The following is a 26770-nucleotide window of genomic DNA, read 5'->3' as shown; positions in this document are numbered from 1 at the left end:
TGTGTAGACTTCTATGTTCTCTGTGTGTAGACTTCTATGTTCTCTGTGTGTAGACTTCTATGTTCTCTGTGTGTAGACTTATATGTTCTCTGTGTGTAGACTTCTATGTTCTCTGTGTGTAGACTTCTATGTTCTCTGTGTGTAGACTTCTATGTTCTCTGCTTCTATGTTCTCTGTGTGTAGACTTCTATGTTCTCTGTGTGTAGACTTCTATGTTCTCTGTGTGTAGACTTCTATGTTCTCTGCTTCTATGTTCTCTGTGTGTAGACTTCTATGTTCTCTGTGTGTAGACTTCTATGTTCTCTGCTTCTATGTTCTCTGTGTGTAGACTTCTATGTTCTCTGTGTGTAGACTTCTATGTTCTCTGTGTGTAGACTTCTATGTTCTCTGTGTGTAGACTTATATGTTCTCTGTGTGTAGACTTATATGTTCTCTGTGTGTAGACTTCTATGTTCTCTGTGTGTAGACTTCTATGTTCTCTGTGTGTAGACTTCTATGTTCTCTGTGTGTAGACTTCTATGTTCTCTGTGTAGACTTCTATGTTCTCTGTGTGTAGACTTCTATGTTCTCTGTGTGTAGACTTCTATGTTCTCTGTGTGGAGACTTCTATGTTCTCTGTGTGTAGACTTCTATGTTCTCTGTGTGTAGACTTCTATGTTCTCTGTGTGTAGACTTCTATGTTCTCTGTGTGTAGACTTCTATGTTCTCTGTGTGGAGACTTCTATGTTCTCTGTGTGTAGACTTCTATGTTCTCTGTGTGTAGACTTCTATGTTCTCTGTGTGTAGACTTCTATGTTCTCTGTGTGTAGACTTCTATGTTCTCTGTGTGTAGACTTCTATGTTCTCTGTGTGTAGACTTCTATGTTCTCTGTGTGTAGACTTCTATGTTCTCTGTGTGTAGACTTCTATGTTCTCTGTGTGTAGACTTCTATGTTCTCTGTGTGTAGACTTCTATGTTCTCTGTGTGTAGACTTCTTGTAAATGAAGTAATGCAGGGGTTCTCAACCCGTGGGTCGCGACCCCTCGGGGGGTCGCCAAATTATTTTAGGGGGTCCCCAAATTATTTAAAAAAAATAAATACATTTTATTTTCACGATTTTTCAAAAATAGCAGACCTACAAGCTCGTAGCGCGCCACTCGGTGGCGCGCTATGAGCTTGTAGATCTGCTATTTTTCAATAGCTAAATTATAACAATGCTTAAAACACCAAAAGGGGTTCCCGCCCAAAATGGTTTAAAGTTATTGTAGCAGTCAATTTATATTGGGGGTCGGGAGGGGGCGGGGCGGGGGTCCCGAGACATTGCCAAAGCATTTCCGGGGGTCCCCGGCCAAAAACGTTGAGAACCCCTGAAGTAGTGTATGCTTAATAATTGTACTCTTGAGAGCGTAAAATGAAATCAAATGGACCGTCCGTAACTACGGGAGTTAAAAGATCTGAGGGTCCATTTGGTTACCATGGCTCTCCATCATTTAGCTGTAACTATAAGGGAGTTAAAAGATCCGAGGGTCCATTTGGTTACCATGGCTCTCCATCATTTAGCTGTAACTATAAGGGAGTTCAAAGATCCGAGGGTCCATTTGGTTACCATGGCTCTCCATCATTTAGCTGTAACTATAAGGGAGTTCAAAGATCTGAGGGTCCATTTGGTTACCATGGCTCTCCATCATTTAGCTAACCTGACTCCGCCAGATGGGGCAGCAGAACCCAGTGTACTCTCTGCTGCCCCATCTGGCGGAGTCAGGTTATCATTTAGCTGCATATGGGGACCACCTGGAACCAGTGTTGTTTTTGGCAGCACATTTTGATTTCAGTTTTAGTCATTAGTCTAGTTTTCACTTAGTTTTAGTCACATTTTAGTCACCTGGAATGTTTTAGTGTTAGTCTAGTTGTGCGTGTTGTGAGCTTGTAGATCTGCTATTTTCAGCATGCAACCAAGTGTTGAATTACTTATACTGGATCTCTTGTCCACTAGTCCCTTCCTAACAGTTTGTCTAGTTTTTATTTGTTGACGAAATTGTCAGTATATTTAGTCTCAGTGTTAGTCATCATAGCTTAGTTTTCATGTAGTTTCCATTCAGTTATCAGTGAAAAAAACACTTTTGTCATAGTATTAGTCGACGAAAACAACACTGTTTAGCAGCAGCCCAGCGCGTTAGGACATGGCCTGGCATCGGTTTCTCATGCAGGACACAGCCTGCCTGCCACCACTATCCTCTTTAGCAGCAGCCCAGCGCGTTAGGACATGGCCTGGCATCGGTTTCTCATGCAGGACACAGCCTGCCTGCCACCACTATCCTCTTTAGCAGCAGCCCAGCGCGTTAGGACATGGCCTGGCATCGGTCTCTCATGCAGGACACAGCCTGCCTGCCACCACTATCCTCTTTAGCAGCAGCCCAGCGCGTTAGGACATGGCCTGGCATCGGTCTCTCATGCAGGACACAGCCTGCCTGCCACCACTATCCTCTTTAGCAGCAGCCCAGCGCGTTAGGACACGGCCTGGCATCAGCGCTGTGCTGCTGCTAAAGAGGATAGTGGTGGCAGGCAGGCTGTGTCCTGAGAGAGAGGGAGGCGTTAGGACATGGCCTGGCATCGGTCTCTCATGCAGGACACAGCTATAGCCTGCCTGCCACCATATCGTTGCTGTTGGGAGGAAACCTCATAACTCCATTTTTGAGGTTTTTTTTTTTTTTTTTGGCATAAATCAGTGCTATTGAACACCCTTTACGTCTGTGTGTTGTTTCATAAATCAGTGCTATTGAACACCCTTTACGTCTGTGTGTTGTTTCATGAATCAGTGCTATTGAACACCCTTTACGTCTGTGTGTTGTTTCATAAATCAGTGCTATTGAACACCCTTTACGTCTGTGTGTTGTTTCATAAATCAGTGCTATTGAACACCCTTTACGTCTGTGTGTTGTTTCATGAATCAGTGCTATTGAACACCCTTTACAGCTGTGTGTTGTTTCATAAATCAGTGCTATTGAACACCCTTTACGTCTGTGTGTTGTTTCATGAATCAGTGCTATTGAACACCCTTTACGTCTGTGTGTTGTTTCATAAATCAGTGCTATTGAACACCCTTTACGTATGTGTGTTGTTTCATAAATCAGTGCTATTGAACACCCTTTACGTCTGTGTGTTGTTTCATAAATCAGTGCTATTGAACACCCTTTACGTATGTGTGTTGTTTCATAAATCAGTGCTATTGAACACCCTTTACGTCTGTGTGTTGTTTCATAAATCAGTGCTATTGAACACCCTTTACGTCTATGTGTTGTTTCATAAATCAGTGCTATTGAACACCCTTTACGTATGTGTGTTGTTTCATAAATCAGTGCTATTGAACACCCTTTACGTCTGTGTGTTGTTTCATAAATCAGTGCTATTGAACACCCTTTACGTCTGTGTGTTGTTTCATAAATCAGTGCTATTGAACACCCTTTACGTCTGTGTGTTGTTTCATAAATCAGTGCTATTTAACACCCTTTACGTCTGTGTGTTGTTTCATAAATCAGTGCTATTGAACACCCTTTACGTCTGTGTGTTGTTTCATAAATCAGTGCTATTTAACACCCTTTACGTCTGTGTGTTGTTTCATAAATCAGTGCTATTGAACACCCTTTACGGCTGTGTGTTGTTTCATAAATCAGTGCTATTGAACACCCTTTACATCTGTGTGTTGTTTCATAAATCAGTGCTATTGAACACCCTTTACGTCTGTGTGTTGTTTCATAAATCAGTGCTATTGAACACCCTTTACGGCTGTGTGTTGTTTCATAAATCAGTGCTATTGAACACCCTTTACGTCTGTGTGTTGTTTCATAAATCAGTGCTATTGAAGACCCTTTACGTCTGTGTGTTGTTTCATAAATCAGTGCTATTGAACACCCTTTATGTCTGTGTGTTGTTTCATAAATCAGTGCTATTGAACACCCTTTACGGCTGTGTGTGGTTTCATAAATCAGTGCTATTGAACACCCTTTACGTCTGTGTGTTGTTTCATAAATCAGTGCTATTGAACACCCTTTACGTCTGTGTGTTGTTTCATAAATCAGTGCTATTGAACACCCTTTACGTCTGTGTGTTGTTTCATAAATCAGTGCTATTGAACACCCTTTACGTCTGTGTGTTGTTTCATAAATCAGTGCTATTGAACACCCTTTACGTCTGTGTGTTGTTTCATAAATCAGTGCTATTGAACACCCTTTACGTCTGTGTGTTGTTTCATAAATCAGTGCTATTGAACACCCTTTACGGCTGTGTGTTGTTTCATAAATCAGTGCTATTGAACACCCTTTACGTCTGTGTGTTGTTTCATAAATCAGTGCTATTGAAGACCCTTTACGTCTGTGTGTTGTTTCATAAATCAGTGCTATTGAACACCCTTTACGTCTGTGTGTTGTTTCATAAATCAGTGCTATTGAACACCATTTACGTCTGTGTGTCGTTTCATAAATCAGTGCTATTGAACACCCTTTACGTCTGTGTGTTGTTTCATAAATCAGTGCTATTGAACACCCTTTACGGCTGTGTGTTGTTTCATAAATCAGTGCTATTGAACACCCTTTACGTATGTGTGTTGTTTCATAAATCAGTGCTATTGAACACCCTTTACGTCTGTGTGTTGTTTCATAAATCAGTGCTATTGAACACCCTTTACGTATGTGTGTTGTTTCATAAATCAGTGCTATTGAACACCCTTTACGTCTGTGTGTTGTTTCATAAATCAGTGCTATTGAACACCCTTTACGTCTATGTGTTGTTTCATAAATCAGTGCTATTGAACACCCTTTACGTATGTGTGTTGTTTCATAAATCAGTGCTATTGAACACCCTTTACGTCTGTGTGTTGTTTCATAAATCAGTGCTATTGAACACCCTTTACATCTGTGTGTTGTTTCATAAATCAGTGCTATTGAACACCCTTTACGTCTGTGTGTTGTTTCATAAATCAGTGCTATTGAACACCCTTTACGGCTGTGTGTTGTTTCATAAATCAGTGCTATTGAACACCCTTTACGTCTGTGTGTTGTTTCATAAATCAGTGCTATTGAAGACCCTTTACGTCTGTGTGTTGTTTCATAAATCAGTGCTATTGAACACCCTTTATGTCTGTGTGTTGTTTCATAAATCAGTGCTATTGAACACCCTTTACGGCTGTGTGTGGTTTCATAAATCAGTGCTATTGAACACCCTTTACGTCTGTGTGTTGTTTCATAAATCAGTGCTATTGAACACCCTTTACGTCTGTGTGTTGTTTCATAAATCAGTGCTATTGAACACCCTTTACGTCTGTGTGTTGTTTCATAAATCAGTGCTATTGAACACCCTTTACGTCTGTGTGTTGTTTCATAAATCAGTGCTATTGAACACCCTTTACGTCTGTGTGTTGTTTCATAAATCAGTGCTATTGAACACCCTTTACGTCTGTGTGTGAAAATATTGAACCAATGGAAAGTAGTAAAAAGTGCTTTGGACAAAACCTTTGTCCAAAACTCCATTGGACCCTCAAAATCTCTGCTAAAACAACTAACTCCACCACCTCTCTCCTTCTCATGCAAGTAATTGACAATATATAAAGTTACAACACCAACTTTGATGAGGCTGTATTGCTTTGTTTTAAAAAATATAAGGTGTTCTTAATTTCCTGAAAAATGTACATTTTTCATTTCCTGAAAAATGAACATTTTGGAGTAATGAGGTTTCGTCCCGACAGCAGAGATATCCTCTTTAGCAGCAGCAGCCCAGCGCACTAGGCTCGCTTCACAGAGGCCGACACGCAGGCATCGACAGCCATGCAAAGCTGACACAGACTTTACGCCGACAGTCTCCGCACAATACCACCGTTACTTCAATACACAATACCACCGTTACTTCACAATACCACCGTTACTTCAATGCACTTAAAAAGGCTTGTCTCGCGCCGTCCGAGCCTCCCCTCACTCTGAACGAGTCTTGATATAACTTAGATTAAGCACACAAAGTCTATTGATTGCCACCTGAATTGCCGTGCGACGATGCCGCCCGGGGCCAAATAATCCCATTAACCCATTCTGGACGGGAGAACCCCTTTTGGTTTTTTTTAAGCATTTAGCTGTTGAAAAAAAGCAGATCTACAAGCTCGTAGCGCGGCACCGAGTGCCGCGCTACGAGCTTGTAGATCGTGAAAATGTGCCGGAAATCTTTTAATATTTTCTTTCACAGTGAATGTTTTCAACTCAAATCTTTGCTTCTGGGGGAGGTCCCTGGAAAAACATATTTTCAGGTGGGGGTCGGCGGCCAATTACATCTTTTTTGGGGGGTCCTTGACATGAACATGTTTGAGAACGACGAAACATTTAGGTTTTTTTAGGATTTAGAAGACATTTTGTAGAATCTTTTCTTAGGTGAAAATGGGTTAAAAAGTTTCAGCACTGTTCCTAATGCTTTCCAAATGATTCAGAGGCAGCGACGGGGACACAATTAGCTTTGCATTTAGCAGCGAGAGAGAGAGAGAGAGAGAGAGAGAGAGAGAGAGAGAGAGAGAGAGAGAGAGAGAGAGAGAGAGAGAGAGAGAGAGAGAGAGAGAGAGAGAGAGAGAGCGGTCAGGCATGCATGCCTGGAGGGAGTTCGATTCTTCGCTCCCGGCAGAGAGCGAGCGGCTGGATGCCTGGACGGGAGAAACAGACCGCGTTTGACATTTCCATTCTCTGGACACCTCGTTCAATCTGTGAGCCGTTTTATTTTCGCTGCCACCGTTTTATAGAAGGAGACCCAATTCAAGCCAAAGTACCCTGGCTGGCTGGCAGCAGGTTGAGATGTCACTGGGAATGTCAGCGTCAATGAGGAGAGAAATGGATGTCGTTTGCTTCCCCCTGACTCGTTACAAGTGTGTTCTTCAGGGAATCTTTTGCAATACTAGTCTAGAATGTTATCTGCCTCCATACAGCCTGCTATGTTCTTGTTTAAAGAAGCCAAATGTTCTCACACAAACCCAGCGACTGAAAAGATCGACATTAGGCAGACAGTCGCGTCAACTTCCATCCACTCCCATTATGAAGGGAAACCCGGAAAAAAGGTCCCCAAAGCTACAAGTTGAAGCAGCTCACTAGGTGAAGAATGACGCGTCTCGTTTAGGAAAGTACCGATGAGACATTTTGGCCCATATCGATATACGATATAATGAATTGCTGTTATGGCCGATATAACCGATGTCGATATGATCTCATTCTGTACTAAAAGGGTCCGTATATATATATGGACCCGATCCAATAAGAATTATGTAAAAGTAACAATACTGCAGTGTAGAAATACTCTGTTACAAGTAAAAGTTCAAAATTCTACCCTTAGCAGTGGTATCAACATAAATGGTAAATGGTAAATTTATATAGCGCCTTTATCCAAGGCGCTTTACATAGATTGTGCATTACATTCACCCATTCACACACACACATTCATACACCGATGGCAGTAGAAACCATGCAAGGCACCAACCAGCACATCAGGAGCAATTGGGGGTTCAGTGTCTTGCTCAAGGACACTTCGACACTAACTCTGGGGGAGCCCACAGGGTTCGAACTAGCAACCTTGCGGTTACCATCCAGCCACTCTACCGCTGAGCCACCGCCGCCCGCCCTGCACTTAAAGATCCAAACGTATCAAAGTATACTCGATGTGCAGAATGTCCCATGTTAAGCTTTCACATTTTTAGCAGTCTTTTGAAAATAGCCGATCTACAAGCTCACAATGCGATCTACAAGCTCACATCGCCACACATTGTGAGCTTGTAGATCTGCCATTTTCAAATGGCTGGAATGTATATTTCTGAAGTGGTTAATGTACGTTTTCTAATAATAATCAAAATCTACGAAGTAACTAAAAACCAATGTTTTCAAATAAATATAGTGGATACAACATTTGGATCCGAGATGTAGTGGAGTACAAGTATTTGAAGTTGGAAATACTCAAGTAAAGTACCTCAAAATTGTACTTAAGTACAGTATAGTTAAGCAAAAGTACTTACGTTACTGTACACAATGTGACTCAGTGTGAGCTTGTATATTTTCAAAGGATTTCTATACAGTTGACTACCTTCGTCGACTACCTTTTTCCACTGCCGAAAACTAAATGGAAACGAAATGAAAACTAAGCTATGATGACTAAAACTAAATATACTGACAATTTCGTCAAATAAAAACTAGACTAAAATGTTAGGAAGGGACTAGTGGACAAGAGATCCACTATAAGTCATTTTACAATTAGTTGCATGCTGAAAAAAGCCGATCTACAAGCTCACAATGCGTTGTGAGCTTGTAGATCCGCTATTTTCAGCAAGTGTAAAAACAGTCATTACGACGGCATCAAGGCCTGCAAAATACATTTTGTTCGACTAAATCAACTGTAGATTTAATCGACTAAAACAGGTGACTAAAATGTGACTAAAACTAAAATGTGCTGCCACTGCTGCTAAATGTGAAATAGACGTAGATGTATCGTGTGCTGCACGGCTACTCATTTCTATTAGGACTTAGAATAAGGGTTATACTCTAGTCCAAGGGTTCTCAACGTTTTGATCCGGGGACCCCCAGAAATGCTTTGGCCGTGTCTCGTGACCCCCGCCCCGCCCCCCCTCCCCACCCCCAATACAAATTGCCCGCTACAATAACCATATAATAATAGTGAAAATACATCATGAATAAATACTGAAACCAGATATAATCATTAAGGAAAGTGTATGCATGTGTACTATGTAAACTCTTCATTTCTCTTTTCCAGCCATTTAGTTGCAAAAAAAACATTTATTTAATTTTTTTTTAATAATTTGGGGACCCCCCAAAAAATGTTGGCGACCCCCCAGGGGGTCGCGACCAACGGGTTGAGAACCCCTGCTCTAGTCTAGGGTTCATGTGGTTAAAATATTTATATCTATTTTCAACCATTATGCCATTTCCTTTCCAAGGCTGGTGAACAAAGAAGGCAATCAGAGCAGAGAGAGAGAAAACCATCAGCCGTGTTTCAGAGAGCAGAGCAGATAAACAGCAGAGGAACAAAATATCATATTTTCTTTGAACAACAACATCCAGAATATGGGTTTGGCCATTTTGTCCTCCCTAGAACCAGACATTGAACCCCTGCAAGTTTAAGGTCGGATTCACATTACTGTGTCGTCCCCCCCCCCCCTCAGGAGAATAGCTTTTTCCCCCCCGAAGTCTCCTGAACTTGAACACAGTATTTTGCGTTGAACACATTTATATTAATTATTTTATTTTAATAATTTTTATCCCAGATTTTGTAACCCATTTTTCACCCCTGTGTCAATTATCTAATGTGATCCTGGGCTCTACACACCCTCCGCCAACCTGGGGAGAGCAACGGACTTGAACTCATGCTTCCTTCATGCCTGAGTGTCCAAGTTTCTCCTTTACACCTGACAGGGGGGGAGTTTCCCTGGTTGGACGTATAGCGCGTGGAAGGAACACGTTATTCCAACCAGTTCCTTTCCACTCCATCAGGCGCCCCGGCTGGCCAGGGGGAGGCAGTTTAGAGGAACACATTTGTTTACAAATCACTGCATCTCCACTAGCTAAAGAGTGCTGGGTTGGCCCCCGAAAATAGCTGATCTACAAGCTCACAACGCGGTGCAGCTTGTAGATCAGCTGTTTGCTATGTTTGTCCAAAAGCGCCCTCTTACGGGATGTCAGCCCCTGCCTCTCTAACACCCTCTGCACGTCCCAGGTAGGCTATTTCTACTTTGCAGAATTGATACTTTTACTTCATTAAAGGAGCATTCAGTGATTTGGGTGATTTAGAGAGAAAATAAACCCTGGTCTGCCCCGGTAACAAGATGTGCACATGCACACAATACAGAGGGGGGGGACAGGCAACAGGCCAACAGCACACACACCAAGGCCCGCCCCCGGTCGATCGTGATTGGCGGAAGGCCCATCCATCTCTATCCTGATTGGATGAAGGCTGCAGGTCACCTAGCCAAAAACGAAACCTACGGTTTTTTGACCCCCAGGGGACAGGGAGGAACTCCTCATATGGTCAGCACACTCTATAGTAGGGAGAGGATTATCACAACAAAACAAAAAAATAAGTAATATTTGAATTAAGTGAAATCACTGAATATACCTTTAAAACAATTGAGTACTTTTTCCACCACCGGTTGTACAATGACAGGTTTTTTTGTTTTCCTTCAGTAATTCTCACTCAAGTACAGAGTATATAATGATTAATTACGTTCTGCTTAAAGTAGAGAATAGAAAGATTAATTAGATACTCTGAATGGGATTCTGTGTTTACAGCTCCGACCATGAAGAGACATCAAGCCACATGTCATCAAAAATAAGGGGAATAAATTGCTTGCAGCCGAGTGGCCTTATTATACAAGCCTTAATCTACTGTAACACAGCCAGCAAATATGATTTCAATTTTCCCCCTGAAAGGTTATATTGTGATACAGTAGTCATTAGGACATTATTGTATTCCCTTGTCGTCAACTCAGGAAGGGTGTCTGAATGTATTACTGAAATCCAGGAACTTGTTGCTTTAACTCACTAAATGACTTATTTAACGTCTTATTCAGGACCTCCCACGACGACAGAGGCGTTTTTAAACGTGTTATTTAGCGTTCTATTTAGTGATGGTATCGGACGATTTTAGTTGTTTTTTGGTTAATCATTAAGAAATATCCTAGAACCTAGCAGAAAAGAAAATACAAAAATAAAATGTAAAGACATTTTAAAATATATTTTCGTGAACGGAAATGGCAGCTTCCGTTACTCAGCTCATGGGGGCTATACAAGGGGCCAGGGAGGCGCTCCAACGTTGAAGCTCTGGGCCCTAGTGGTAAGAGGAAGGACTGCAGGCGGACCCGTGCACGGACACGTAGGACCATCACTCCCTACGTCACCCATACGTCACCCCGGACCTCAAATTTGAGGTCCGGAGGAGGTACTTCCGGCAGTCTTCCGGGTGCTTCAAAACGCCACTGAGCAACTTCATCGAAATGAATAGCTTGGGGGTGGGGCTAGTGCTCCAGTTCGGTCTCTATCCTTTATATACTCTATGGGGCTATAGGACCAGACTCTATATAGCATTCCTTACTCAGCTCATGGGGGCTATAGGACCAGACTCTATATAGCATTCCTTACTCAGCTCATGGGGGCTATAGGACCAGACTCTATATAGCATTCCTTACTCAGCTCATGGGGGCTATAGGACCAGACTCTATATAGCATTCCTTACTCAGCTCATGGGGGCTATAGGACCAGACTCTATATAGCATTCCTTACTCAGCTCATGGGGGCTATAGGTCCATACTCTATATAGCATTCCTTACTCAGCTCATGGGGGCTATACGACCAGACTCTATATAGCATTCCTTACTCAGCTCATGGGGGCTATAGGACCAGACTCTATATAGCATTCCTTACTCAGCTCATGGGGGCTATAGGACCAGACTCTATATAGCATTCCTTACTCAGCTCATGGGGGCTATAGGACCAGACTCTATATAGCATTCGGAGATTGTGGAAGAGACTATAGTGAACCCACTTACAGTAAGAAAAATCATCGTGAACCGAGTTACAGTAAGAACAATCATCGTGAACCCACTTACAATAAGAACAATCATCGTGAATCCACCGACAGTAAGAAAAATCATCGTGAACCGAGTTACAGTAAGAACAATCATCGTGAACCCACTTACAGTAAGAGAAATCATGGTGAACCCATTTACAGTAAGTAACAACAAACAGAAATGTGAAATCACAAGTGACAGTGACATCTGGGCTTTAATAATTTATGAATTTTCCACCACAAAAAAAATTGACTTTCGAGGACAAAGTGGTGTTAGTAAAACTCAGCATCGAGAGAGACGAGAGAGACAGAGACAGAGAGAGACACAGAGAGAGACAGAGAGAGAGGAGAGAGACAGAGACACAGAGAGAGGAGAGAGACAGAGAGAGAGAGACAGAGGAGAGAGACAGAGACACAGAGAGAGGAGAGAGACAGAGAGAGAGAGACAGAGAGAGACACAGAGAGAGACAGAGAGAGAGAGGAGAGAGACAGAGACACAGAGAGAGGAGAGAGAGAGAGAGACAGAGGAGAGAGACAGAGACAGAGAGAGAGAGAGACAGAGAGAGAGAGGAGAGAGACAGAGACACAGAGAGAGACAGAGACAGAGAGAGAGAGACACAGAGAGAGACAGAGACACAGAGAGAGACAGAGACAGAGGAGAGAGACAGAGAGAGAGAGACACAGACACAGAGAGAGACAGAGAGAGAGAGACACAGAGAGAGACAGAGAGAGGCACAGAGAGAGACAGAGACAGAGACAGAGACCGAGGAGAGAGACAGAGAGAGAGGAGAGAGAGACAGAGAGAGGAGAGAGACAGAGAGAGGAGAGAGAGAGAGAGAGAGAGAGGAGAGAGACAGAGAGAGGAGAGAGACAGATACCGAGAGAGAGAGAGAGACAGAGAGAGGAGAGAGAGACAGAGAGAGACAGAGCGAGACAGAGCGAGAGAGAGAGAGAGAGAGAGAGAGACAGAGCGAGAGAGAGAGAGAGAGAGAGCGCATACGGACACACAGATTCAAGTCAATGAACTAGACCAGTGGTTCTTAACCAGTGGTCCAGGGAACACCAGTGGTCCTTGAGGGAGGTTCTTAACCAGTGGTCCAGGGAACACCAGTGGTCCTTGAGGGAGGTTCCAAGTGGTCCCCATACAGCTACATGATGGAGTTGGTAACCAAATGGACCATTAGTAGATATTTCACACGGGTGCTATGACAACGTATATCATTAGGTTCCCAAGTAGGCCGGTGTCCGACTGCGGCGGGCACGTACAGGTCAAATACATGTAAAATGGCCCTTGATATGAAAAGGCTTGAAAACCACTGAACTGCCCCAAACGATGCAGTCTACCATTCATTGTCAATGGAAGCCAGCGACATGACGATGCAAAGATGCAGTCTACCATTCATTGTCAATGGAAGCCAGCGACATGACGATGCAAAGATGCAGTCTACCATTCATTGTCAATGGAAGCCAGCGACATGACGATGCAAAGATGCAGTCTACCATTCATTGTCAATGGAAGCCAGCGACATGACGATGCAAAGATGCAGTCTACCATTCATTGTCAATGGAAGCCAGCGACATGACGATGCAAAGATGCAGTCTACCATTCATTGTCAATGGAAGCCTGCGACATGACGATGCAAAGATGCAGTCTACCATTCATTGTCAATGGAAGCCAGCGACATGACGATGCAAAGATGCAGTCTACCATTCATTGTCAATGGAAGCCAGCGACATGACGATGAAAAGATGCAGTCTACCATTCATTGTCAATGGAAGCCTGCGACATGACGATGCAAAGATGCAGTCTACCATTCATTGTCAATGGAAGCCAGCGACATGACGATGCAAAGATGCAGTCTACCATTCATTGTCAATGGAAGCCTGCGAGTGTAACACATGGAACCAAATGGACCCTTACGGGTCTGTAACTCTGAGAGTGTAACACATGGAACCAAATGGACCCTTACGGGTCTGTAACTCTGAGAGTGTAACACATGGAACCAAATGGACCCTTACGGGTCTGTAACTCTGAGAGTGTAACACATGGAACCAAATGGACCCTTACGGGTCTGTAACTCTGAGAGTGTAACACATGGAACCAAATGGACCCTTATGGGTCTGTAACTCTGAGAGTGTAACACATGGAACCAAATGGACCCTTACAGGTCTGTAACTCTGAGAGTGTAACACATGGAACCAAATGGACCCTTATGGGTCTGTAACTCTGAGCGTGTAACACATGGAACCAAATGGACCGTTACGCGTCACCGAGTGGCGCGCTACAAGCTTGTAGGTCTGCTATTTTTTTTAAATCGTGAAAATGTAGCACAAATTTGGAATATATATATTTTTTTAACTCAAATCTTTGCTTCTGGGGGGGTCCCTGGAACAACATATTTCCAGATGGGGGTCGGAGGCCAATTACATATCATTTTTGGGGGTCCTTGACATGAAATATTGAGCACCACTAATACAGAAAACATAGGTATTTCAGAAAACTGTCAGAGTTTAGAAGACATTTTTTTTATTTTGACGTCAGACCTAATTGGGTTAAGAATCAGTATTTGGCAGTCATGGGATTTCATGAAGAATCAGTTAAATCGGTACTTGGCATTGAATAAAATGGTAAATGGTGCATTTATATAGCGCCTTTATCCAAAGGTGCTTTACATAGATTGTGCATTACATTCACCCATTCACACACACAGATGGCGGCGGAAACCATGCAAGGCACCAACCTGCAAATCAGGAGCAATTAGGGGTTCAGAGTCTTGCTCAAGGACACTTCGACACTGACTCTGGGGGAGCCCACAGGGATCGAACTGGCAACCTTGTGGTAGGGCTTTAAGCAACTAGTCGACTATTCAACTAGTCGACTAGTAAATCCACTAGTCGACCTTGTTGGTACTAGTGGACTAGTTGATAAGAGGAAAAACAAAAAGGAGTTTATTTTTTCCCCCGTTTTTTTTGTAAGCCTCAAGATCAGCTAGAATGCTAGATTATAGTCACCAATGTACAGTTTTTAAAATGTACAAATATCATTAAAAAAATAAAAATAACTTTTTACATAATAGGTAGTTAAACAACTAGTCGACTAGTAAACTAGGCAACTAGTCAACTAGTCAAAAAGTGGAAGCCCTACCTTGTGGTTCCCATCCGGCCACTCTACCCCTGAGCCACCGCCGCTTAGACTGGTGAAACCACTCCCCCTGCTGGACAACATTTGCATTCTGCCAGCAGGGAGAGTCTGGGAACTCTCAGGCAGAGATGATGTACTCCGGTCCAATTCTGGCCGGAGCGATATGTGGCTGTAGGAGGCCGCTAGAGGAGCGATATGCGGCTGTATGAGGCCGCTAGAGGAGCGATATGAGGCTGTATGAGGCCGCTAGAGGAGCGATATGCGGCTGTATGAGGCCGCTAGAGGAGCGATATGCGGCTGTATGAGGCCACTAGAGGAGCGATATGCGGCTGTATGAGGCCGCTAGAGGCGGGATCAACGCGAGACTTATGACATATTGAAGCGCTGCCACAGTGCAAATGTAAACACAACCTAACAAGACTACAACTCTAATGTAAACACAACCTAACAAGACTACAACTCTAATGTAAACACAACCTAACAAGACTACAACTCTAATGTAAACACAACCTAACAAGACTACAACTCTAATGTAAACACAACCTAACAAGACTACAACTCGAAATTATTATGGAGATATCAAATGTTTGTCCCGCTGCTTCCGGGTTCATCGTTTCTGCTTGAGAGATCCCAGATGCAGGCAGGAGGGAACTGGAACTCAATACTGCTGCAATCTGGCGAAGTCAGGGTAACCGCCGCTGCCCCACGAGTTAAGTAACTTGAAAAATAACCATAAAAAAACATGAAACGTAAACTGTGACAAGATGGTGGATCTTGATACTGCTTGAAAAAAGAATGGCAATATATATAAATTTTTCCATATCGCCCACCCCTAAGTCATCATGGTCCCATACCCTCACTCAGGGGTGTGACAGGGGGTCCTTGAAAATAAAGACAAAGAAAGTCTGAGAACTGCTGCATTGCACGATACCGCACGTTCCCGCACGGCAACGCTACCGTTGTTGGTCCACTGAGTCCCCAGTCCGGAACGGACAGAGACTAGAGCTGCTCCGATCCATCGATCTCACTCCAAATGGACTCGATCGGTGATCTGCAATTTACCCCGACCTGGAGAGAGACGTCTTTTACACCATTTAAGTGGTATAAAAAGTCAATCAGATAATATAGTATGATACCCCCACACACACACAAACACAGGAACAATTTTGACATGGGTTTTGACATATAATACTTTTTGGAAATATTAAAATTTCCCACAAGATCGGTATCGGCGGCCGATTGTGAGATAAAAACAATCGGTGATCGGTCCCAAAAAGAAACGTAGCCTGGCCCAGCCTGAATGATTTCTGGTCTAGAGGGGGGGCTGGTGCCGGTCGAAAAACAGGCGGTGAATCCCATTAGCACCTGACCGCCCCCCCCTCCTCCCCTGCCCTGCCCTCCCCTCCCCTCCCCTCCCCCGGTAGAAAACAGCGGAGAAAACACTGACGTCACCACTAATTATGGACCGTCATCGCCCCTCCCCCCCTGCACTGTCTGTTATCGGTTAGTGAAATACCAGGAAGTGCGGCTTCGCTTCCTATGCAAGAATTTCCAATGGATTCCCCCCCCCCCCCCCCAGGCTGTTCCCATTTTGGAGCTCGAAAGCGAACGAAAACAAATGCATGGGTACCTAAAACAAAGTCCTGGGTACCTAAAACAAAGTCCTGGGTACCTAAAACAAAGCCTGGGTACCTAAAACAAAGTCCTGGGTACCTAAAACAAAGCCTGGGTACCTAAAACAAAGTCCTGGGTACCTAAAACAAAGCCTGGGTACCTAAAACAAAGCCTGGGTACCTAAAACAAAGTCCTGGGTACCTAAAACAAAGTCCTGGGTACCTAAAACAAAAGCCTGGGTACCTAAATCAAAAGCCTGGGTACCTAAATCAAAGTCCTGGGTACCTAAATCAAAAGCCTGGGTACCTAAATCAAAGTCCTGGGTACCTAAAACAAAGCCCTGGGTACCTAAATCAAAAGCCTGGGTACCTAAAACAAAGCCTGGGTACCTAAAACAAAGCCTGGGTACCTACAACAAAGCCTGGGTACCTAAAACAAAGCCCTGGGTACCTAAAACAAAGTCCTGGGTACCTAAAACAAAGTCCTGGGTACCTAAAACAAAGGCTGGGTACCTAAAACAAAGCCTGGGTACCTAAAACAAAGCCCTGGGTACCTAAAACAAAGCCTGGGTACCTAAAACAAAGCCTGGGTACCTAAAACAAAGCCTGGGTACCTAAAACAAAGTCCTGGGTACCTAAATCAAAGTCCTGGGTACCTAAATCAAAGTCCTGGGTACCTAAAACAAAGTCCTGGGTACCTAAATCAAAGTCCTGGGTACCTAAAACAAAGCCTGGGTACCTAAAACAAAGTCCTGGGTACCTAAAACAAAGTCCTGGGTACCTAAAACAAAGCCTGGGTACCTAAAACAAAGCCTGGGTACCTAAAACAAAGTCCTGGGTACCTAAAACAAAGTCCTGGGTACCTAAAACAAAGCCTGGGTACCTAACACAAAGCCTGGGTACCTAAAACAAAGCCCTGGGTACCTAAAACAAAGCCTGGGTACCTAAATCAAAGTCCTGGGTACCTAAAACAAAGCCTGGGTACCTAAAACAAAGCCTGGGTACCTAAAACAAAGCCTGGGTACCTAAATCAAAGTCCTGGGTACCTAAAACAAAGCCTGGGTACCTAAAACAAAGCCTGGGTACCTAAAACAAAGTCCTGGGTACCTAAAACAAAGTCCTGGGTACCTAAAACAAAGCCTGGGTACCTAAAACAAAGTCCTGGGTACCTAAAACAAAGCCTGGGTACCTAAAACAAAAGCCTGGGTAACCTAAATCAAAAGCCTGGGTACCTAAAACAAAGCCTGGGTACCTAAAACAAAGCCTGGGTACCTAAAACAAAGCCTGGGTACCTAAAACAAAGCCTGGGTACCTAAAACAAAGTCTGGGTACCTAAAACAAAGCCTGGGTACCTAAAACAAAGTCCTGGGTACCTAAATCAAAAGCCTGGGTACCTAAAAACAAAGTCCTGGGTACCTAAATCAAAAGCCTGGGTACCTAAAACAAAGTCCTGGGTACCTAAAACAAAGCCCTGGGTACCTAAAACAAAGCCTGGGTACCTAAAACAAAGCCTGGGTACCTAAAACAAAGCCTGGGTACCTAAAACAAAGTCCTGGGTACCTAAAACAAAGCCTGGGTACCTAAATCAAAAGCCTGGGTACCTAAAACAAAGCCTGGGTACCTAAAACAAAGCCTGGGTACCTAAAACAAAGTCCTGGGTACCTAAAACAAAGCCCTGGGTACCTAAAACAAAGCCTGGGTACCTAAAACAAAGTCCTGGGTACCTAAATCAAAGTCCTGGGTACCTAAAACAAAGCCTGGGTACCTAAAACAAAGTCCTGGGTACCTAAAACAAAGTCCCCTGGGTACCTAAAACAAAGTCCTGGGTACCTAAAACAAAGTCCTGGGTACCTAAAACAAAAGCCTGGGTACCTAAAACAAAGCCTGGGTAACTAAAACAAAGCCTGGGTACCTAAAACAAAGTCCTGGGTACCTAAAACAAAGCCTGGGTACCTAAAACAAAGCCTGGGTACCTAAAACAAAGTCCTGGGTACCTAAAACAAAGTCCTGGGTACCTAAAACAAAAGCCTGGGTACCTAAAACAAAGTCCTGGGTACCTAAATCAAAAGCCTGGGTACCTAAAACAAAGCCTGGGTACCTAAAACAAAGTCCTGGGTACCTAAAACAAAGCCTGGGTACCTAAAACAAAGTCATGGGTACCTAAAACAAAGCCTGGGTACCTAAAACAAAGTCATGGGTACCTAAAACAAAGCCTGGGTACCTAAAACAAAGTCCTGGGTACCTAAAACAAAGCCTGGGTACCTAAAACAAAGTCCTGGGTACCTAAAACAAAGTCATGGGTACCTAAAACAAAGCCTGGGTACCTAAAACAAAGCCTGGGTACCTAAAACAAAGTCCTGGGTACCTAAAACAAAGCCTGGGTACCTAAAACAAAGCCTGGGTACCTAAAACAAAGTCCTGGGTACCTAAAACAAAGCCTGGGTACCTAAAACAAAGTCCTGGGTACCTAAAACAAAGCCTGGGTACCTAAAACAAAGCCTGGGTACCTAAAACAAAGTCCTGGGTACCTAAATCAAAAGCCTGGGTACCTAAAACAAAGTCCTGGGTACCTAAAACAAAGCCTGGGTACCTAAAACAAAGCCTGGGTACCTAAATCAAAGTCCTGGGTACCTAAAACAAAGCCTGGGTACCTAAAACAAAGCCTGGGTACCTAAAACAAAGTCCTGGGTACCTAAAACAAAGCCTGGGTACCTAAAACAAAGCATGGGTACCTAAAACAAAGCCTGGGTACCTAAAACAAAGCCTGGGTACCTAAAACAAAGCCTGGGTACCTAAAACAAAGCCTGGGTACCTAAATCAAAGTCCTGGGTACCTAAAACAAAGCCTGGGTACCTAAAACAAAGCCTGGGTACCTAAAACAAAGCCTGGGTACCTAAAACAAAGCCTGGGTACCTAAAACAAAGCCTGGGTACCTAAATCAAAGTCCTGGGTACCTAAAACAAAGCCTGGGTACCTAAAACAAAGCCTGGGTACCTAAATCAAAGCCTGGGTACCTAAAACAAAGCCTGGGTACCTAAAACAAAGCCTGGGTACCTAAATCAAAGTCCTGGGTACCTAAAACAAAGTCCTGGGTACCTAAAACAAAGCCTGGGTACCTAAAACAAAGCCTGGGTACCTAAAACAAAGTCCTGGGTACCTAAAACAAAGTCCTGGGTACCTAAAACAAAGCCTGGGTACCTAAAACAAAGCCTGGGTACCTAAAACAAAGTCCTGGGTACCTAAAACAAAGCCTGGGTACCTAAAACAAAGCCTGGGTACCTAAAACAAAGTCCTGGGTACCTAAAACAAAGCCTGGGTACCTAAAACAAAGCCTGGGTACCTAAAACAAAGCCTGGGTACCTAAAACAAAGCCTGGGTACCTAAAACAAAGCCTGGGTACCTAAATCAAAAGCCTGGGTACCTAAAACAAAGTCCTGGGTACCTAAATCAAAAGCCTGGGTACCTAAAACAAAGCCTGGGTACCTAAAACAAAGCCTGGGTACCTAAAACAAAGCCTGGGTACCTAAATCAAAAGCCTGGGTACCTAAAACAAAGTCCTGGGTACCTACCGACTACCGAGGCTACAGATAACCCTGCCCGGAGCCTCCTCTATTGACCATCTATGGACGCTACTGCTGCTGTTGTGGCTCCGCTGTGGCCGTGGTGGTCGTGGATGACGAGGAGGAGGAGGAGTAGCCGTCCGGGATGGAGAAGCTCTTGGACTCACGCTTGTGCTCGCCGATGGCGTAGTCGACGCGGATGCATATGTGTCTGGCGCTGTCCTCCGACGGGCGCATGGTCACCTCGCCCACCACCTGGAATCAATCAATGAATCAATTGTTTATTTTGGTGCTTTACAGTTGCATGTTAAAATACCTTTTACAGTTGTGTTTACATAATCAGGGGTGGCACCGAAAAGGTGTAGGCTGATGCCTAAGCTTATTTTGCCTTTTTTATAAAGGGGAGGCGTCCAAAGGCGTCCCGTGGCATGGAATGAGTTAACTTCTTGAATGTTATGAGTGACGTGCACAGTTTAGTATTATTTTATGTAAAGAAAGAAAAGCAGGTGAGCTTCGCTTCCTCTGGAAACTGCCCTTGGTTGAGGCAGTGGGTGCTCAGCTTTGATTGGTTGAAGCAGTGGGTGCCCAACTTTGATTGGTTAAGGCAGTGGGTGCCCAACTTTGATTGGTTAAGGCAGTGGGTCCTCAGCTTTGATTGGTTGAGACAGTGGGTGCTCAGCTTTGAAAATAACTTAACTCATAAAACTAACTAAGTGGAAAAAGCGGCACTCCAAAATAAAAAGATGCGACACTGGCTCAGATGCCCAATGTGTCATGATGTTTATTTGAGAACGCCATTTGTTTTAATGTATCTTGTATGTGGATATTGCAGTGTTGAGGTGGACTCTACCTTGGTGTCCTGCACCACCTCCACGGGCGCGTCCAGGTAGAGCACGGCCTGCTTCCAGTGCGTCTCAGGCTGGAAGGGAGACGTGGACAGCACCAGGGGCTTGTTGTTGTTGCTGCTGCCGCCGTCCTCGCCCCCCAAAGGCGCGGTCGACGACAACGAGGCGCCGCCGCCCACGATGGGGAAGGTGACGGTGAACCAGACGCACAGGGCGTTGACGGCGGCCGAGCCGAAGCACTCGCACTCGAAGGCGCCCCGCACGCACGTCAGCTCGGCGGCCGTGACCGTGCGCAGGTCCAGCTCGGCGAAGCGCGACGGGTGCGAGAGCACGTCCTCCACCGTCACGGGCGTCACCGTCACCTCGTTGTTCATGATGCACCGCTGGGCGAAGTCCGCCATGCACGACATGTCCACGCCGTACTGGTCCTGAGGAGGAGGAGACGGAATTACATTACGACATGTCCACGCCGTACTGGTCCTGAGGAGGAGGAGACGGAATTACATTACGACATGTCCACGCCGTACTGGTCCTGAGGAGGAGGAGACGGAATTACATTACGACATGTCCACGCCGTACTGGTCCTGAGGAGGAGGAGACGGAATTACATTACGACATGTCCACGCCGTACTGGTCCTGAGGAGGAGGAGACGGGATTACATTACGACATGTCCACGCCGTACTGGTCCTGAGGAGGAGGAGACGGGATTACATTACGACATGTCCACGCCGTACTGGTCCTGAGGAGGAGGAGACGGAATTACATTACGACATGTCCACGCCGTACTGGTCCTGAGGAGGAGGAGACGGGATTACATTACGACATGTCCACGCCGTACTGGTCCTGAAGGAGGAGGAGACGGAATTACATTACGACATGTCCACGCCGTACTGGTCCTGAGGAGGAGGAGACGGAATTACATTACGACATGTCCACGCCGTACTGGTCCTGAGGAGGAGGAGACGGGATTATTACGACATGTCCACGCCGTACTGGTCCTGAGGAGGAGGAGACGGGATTATTACGACATGTCCACGCCGTACTGGTCCTGAGGAGGAGGAGACGGAATTACATCACGACATGTCCACGCCGTACTGGTCCTGAGGAGGAGGAGATAGAATAACATGTCCACGCCGTACTGGTCCTGAGGAGGAGGAGATAGAATTACATGTCCACGCCGTACTGGTCCTGAGGAGGAGGAGATAGAATTACATGTCCACGCCGTACTGGTCCTGAGGAGGAGGAGATAGAATTACATGTCCACGCCGTACTGGTCCTGAGGAGGAGGAGATAGAATTACATGTCCACGCCGTACTGGTCCTGAGGAGGAGGAGATAGAATTACATGTCCACGCCGTACTGGTCCTGAGGAGGAGGAGACGGAATTACATTACGACATGTCCACGCCGTACTGGTCCTGAGGAGGAGGAGACGGAATTACATTACGACATGTCCACGCCGTACTGGTCCTGAGGAGGAGGAGACGGGATTACATTACGACATGTCCACGCCGTACTGGTCCTGAGGAGGAGGAGACGGGATTACATTACGACATGTCCACGCCGTACTGGTCCTGAGGAGGAGGAGACGGAATTACATTACGACATGTCCACGCCGTACTGGTCCTGAGGAGGAGGAGACGGGATTACATTACGACATGTCCACGCCGTACTGGTCCTGAAGGAGGAGGAGACGGAATTACATTACGACATGTCCACGCCGTACTGGTCCTGAGGAGGAGGAGACGGAATTACATTACGACATGTCCACGCCGTACTGGTCCTGAGGAGGAGGAGACGGGATTATTACGACATGTCCACGCCGTACTGGTCCTGAGGAGGAGGAGACGGGATTATTACGACATGTCCACGCCGTACTGGTCCTGAGGAGGAGGAGACGGAATTACATCACGACATGTCCACGCCGTACTGGTCCTGAGGAGGAGGAGATAGAATTACATGTCCACGCCGTACTGGTCCTGAGGAGGAGGAGATAGAATTACATGTCCACGCCGTACTGGTCCTGAGGAGGAGGAGATAGAATTACATGTCCACGCCGTACTGGTCCTGAGGAGGAGGAGATAGAATTACATGTCCACGCCGTACTGGTCCTGAGGAGGAGGAGATAGAATTACATGTCCACGCCGTACTGGTCCTGAGGAGGAGGAGATAGAATTACATGTCCACGCCGTACTGGTCCTGAGGAGGAGATAGAATTATTTTGTTTTAGTCCCGCCCCCGGGATGATGATGCGGCTGCAATTCATTTTGCTGCCAGGGCAGGCAGCCTGTCACAGTAGGGCCTGTCACTGTTTTTTTAAGTGGGGTACGGGGGGACCCCCAGGGGTCCCTGAGGGAGTTCCAGGGGGTCCCCAGCTAAATGATAATTAGGAACCAAATGGATCCTTATGGGTCTGAAACTCTGAGACCCGTTAGGTTCCATTTGTACACTCTCAGAGTTAAATTAACATTGATTTTACAATATGAATTGGGGGTCCCAGAGATAGAAATGCCATTAAATGGGGGGTCCGTAGACTAATGCATGTCACACTGGGGGTCCATGAAATTAAACGGGTTGAGAATCACTGCTAGAGTCGTAAAAATCTTCTTATGGGGGTCCCTGGCATATCTTTTCAAATGGGGGTCCTCGGGCTACTTAGAGTCAATTTGGGGGTCCTTGACATGAAAAGGTTTGGGAACCACTGCTCTAAAGTATAGTAGCTCATATTTGGGGGTTGCTTTCGGTGTTGTGTGATCTTGTAGTAGCAGCAAGCAACTTGGATGCTATAATGCTATCTGGCATCTGAGCTGCAATACCAAGACCAACTCTTGCCCGATGATACTGCATCGGTATCGGCCCTTATTTGAATATGCCAGTCTAACCAGCGATCAGACACAGGGGTATGCGGTTGACACTATGGCAGGTAAATAAAATGTCGGGGCATGTGGAGTTTGCTTTGGAGTTGCCCAAACTGCAAGTGCACATATGAGTGAGGAGTCTGCTATAAACACAACACGAGATATATAGCTAGATAGCTATAAACACAACACCAGATATATAGCTGGGCGGGCGGCGGTGGCTCAGGGGTAGAGTGCCTGGATGGAAACCGCAAGGTTGCCAGTTCGAACCCGGGCTCCCCCAGAGTTACTGTCGAAGTGTCCTTGAGCAAGACTCTGAACCCCTAATTGCTCCCGATGTGCAGGTTGGTGCCTTGCATGGCTTCCGCCGCAATCGGTGTATGAATGTGTGTGTGAATGGGTGAATGTAATGCACAATCTATGTAAAGCGCCTTGGATAAAGGCGCTATATAAATGCACCATTTACCATTTTATAGCTAGATATCTATAAACACAACACGAGATATATAGCTATAAACACAAGACGAGATCACAACACTGGTATCGGTGTTCGGTGTCGGCTAACACAGAAATTGTGGTATCGGGATCGGATCGGGAACGAATAATGTGTATCGGGACATCCCGACTGACAACCCATTCATGAAACAGAAAAGTCAAAAGTTTCATTTTTGAGCAACCCCATAACTGAGCAACCCCATAACTGAGCAACCCCATAACTGAGCAACCCCATAACTGAGCAACCCCATAACGGAGCAACCCCATAACGGAGCAACCCCATAACTGAGCAACCCCCATAACTGAGCAACCCCCATAACTGAGCAACCCCATGACTGAGCAACCCCATGACTGAGCAACCCCCCCCATGACACCCCATGACTGAGCAACCCCATGACTGAGCAACCCCATGACACCCCATGACTGAGCAACCCCATGACTGAGCAACCCCATGACTGGGCAACCCCATGACACCCCATGACTGAGCAACCCCCCCCATGACACCCCATGACTGAGCAACCCCATGACACCCCATGACTGAGCAACCCCATGACACCCCATGACTGAGCAACCCCATGACTGAGCAACCCCATGACACCCCATGACTGAGCAACCCCATGACACCCCATGACTGAGCAACCCCATGACACCCCATGACTGAGCAACCCCATGACTGAGCAACCCCATGACACCCCATGACTGAGCAACCCCATGACTGAGCAACCCCATGACACCCCATGACTGAGCAACCCCATGACTGAGCAACCCCATGACACCCCATGACTGAGCAACCCCATAACTGAGCAACCCCATAACTGAGCAACCCCATAACTGAGCAACCCCATGACTGAGTAACCCCATAACTGAGCAACCCCATAACTGAGCAACCCCATAACTGAGCAACCCCATAACTGAGCAACCCCATAACTGAGCAACCCCATAACTGAGCAACCCCATGACTGAGCAACCCCATGACTGAGCAACCCCATAACTGAGCAACCCCATAACTGAGCAACCCCATAACTGAGCAACCCCATAACGGAGCAACCCCATAACTGAGCAACCCCATAACTGAGCAACCCCATAACTGAGCAACCCCATAACTGAGCAACCCCATAACGGAGCAACCCCATAACTGAGCAACCCCATAACTGAGCAACCCCATAACGGAGCAACCCCATCACTGAGCAACCCCATAACTGAGCAACCCCATCACTGAGCAACCCCATAACTGAGCAACCCCATCACTGAGCAACCCCATAACTGAGCAACCCAATAACTGAGCAACCCCATAACTGAGCAACCCCATAACTGAGCAACCCCATAACTGAGCAACCCCATAACTGAGCAACCCCATAACGGAGCAACCCCATAACTGAGCAACCCAATAACTGAGCAACCCCATAACTGAGCAACCCAATAACTGAGCAACCCCATAACTGAGCAACCCCATGACTGAGCAACCCCATAACGGAGCAACCCCATAACGGAGCAACCCCATGATTGAGCAACCCCATAACTGAGCAACCCCATAACTGAGCAACCCCATGACTGAGCAACCCCATAACTGAGCAACCCCATGACTGAGCAACCCCATGACTGAGCAACCCCATAACTGAGCAACCCCATAACTGAGCAACCCCATGACTGAGCAACCCCATAACTGAGCAACCCCATGACTGAGCAACCCCATGACTGAGCAACCCCATAACTGAGCAACCCCATAACTGAGCAACCCCATAACGGAGCAACCCCATAACTGAGCAACCCCATAACTGAGCAACCCCATAACTGAGCAACCCCATAACTGAGCAACCCCATAACTGAGTAACCCCATAACTGAGCAACCCCATAACTGAGCAAACCCATAACTGAGCAACCCCATAACGGAGAGTACAAATGGAACTAAATGGGACACAATGTCTCGCGATGAGATACATCGTGAGCTTGTAGATCTGCTATTTGAGATGAGATACATCGTGAGCTTGTAGATCTGCTATTTGAGATGAGATACATCGTGAGCTTGTAGATCTGCTATTTGAGATGAGATACATCGTGAGCTTGTAGATCTGCTATTTGAGATGAGATACATCGTGAGCTTGTAGATCTACTATTTGAGATGAGATACATCGTGAGCTTGTAGATCTGCTATTTGAGATGAGATACATCGTGAGCTTGTAGATCTGCTATTTGAGATGAGATACATCGTGAGCTTGTAGATCTGCTATTTGAGATGAGATACATCGTGAGCTTGTAGATCTGCTATTTGAGATGAGATACATCGTGAGCTTGTAGATCTGCTATTTTCAAAAGATTGTTTTACATTTGAAAACTTGTGAGACGGGACATAACGAGTTCTTTCTACTGTTGGTACTTTATGCAGAGGCGTCTGTTTTGGGGGAACAATGTGCGCGTGCGATTGAATTAATTAATGCCTTCACTTTCCTATTTGTTATAAATATTAAGTATCACATTTGCTTGATTGCCTGCAGACAGTTTGTGATCGATCAAAATTCAAAATTCAATTAGAAAATTGTGAAATCATGACACTGACTGACTGGACTGACAGAGAGACTGAAAGAGAGAGAGAGAGAGAGAGAGAGAGAGAGAGGTAGTCGGTCCATGCGTGACTAATTATTTGAAATAAAACCTTTTTTGTCCACACACAGTCCTACATGACATGTAGGACTGTCAT

The 26770-nt window shown here is 45.4% G+C and overlaps 1 protein-coding gene across 4 annotated transcripts in view; it reads right to left on the bottom strand.

Annotated features, from left to right (window-relative positions):
- The window catches only part of prmt6 (protein arginine methyltransferase 6), a 46369-nt gene that overhangs the window by 7573 nt on the left and 12026 nt on the right, over positions 1–26770 (bottom strand). Inside the window, exons 5-8 of one of the 4 annotated variants that reach the window (XM_079490238.1) lie at positions 20729–21151; positions 19888–20133; positions 15249–15787; positions 14109–15116 (exon numbers count right to left, since the gene is read on the bottom strand). In XM_079490238.1, coding sequence (XP_079346364.1) covers positions 19948–20133; positions 20729–21151 — 609 coding nt within the window. In that variant the 3' untranslated portion in view covers positions 14109–15116; positions 15249–15787; positions 19888–19947. Of the gene's footprint in view, positions 1–14108; positions 15788–19887; positions 20134–20728; positions 21152–26770 lie in introns of those variants that run through there. The other 3 variants (XM_079490237.1, XM_079490239.1, XM_079490240.1) reach the window with 3 other exon arrangements.

This window comes from Electrona antarctica, assembly GCF_951216825.1.
Source record: "Electrona antarctica genome assembly, chromosome: 20".
Taxonomy (NCBI): domain Eukaryota; kingdom Metazoa; phylum Chordata; class Actinopteri; order Myctophiformes; family Myctophidae; genus Electrona; species Electrona antarctica.
This window is presented reverse-complemented; position numbering and strand designations above follow the sequence as displayed.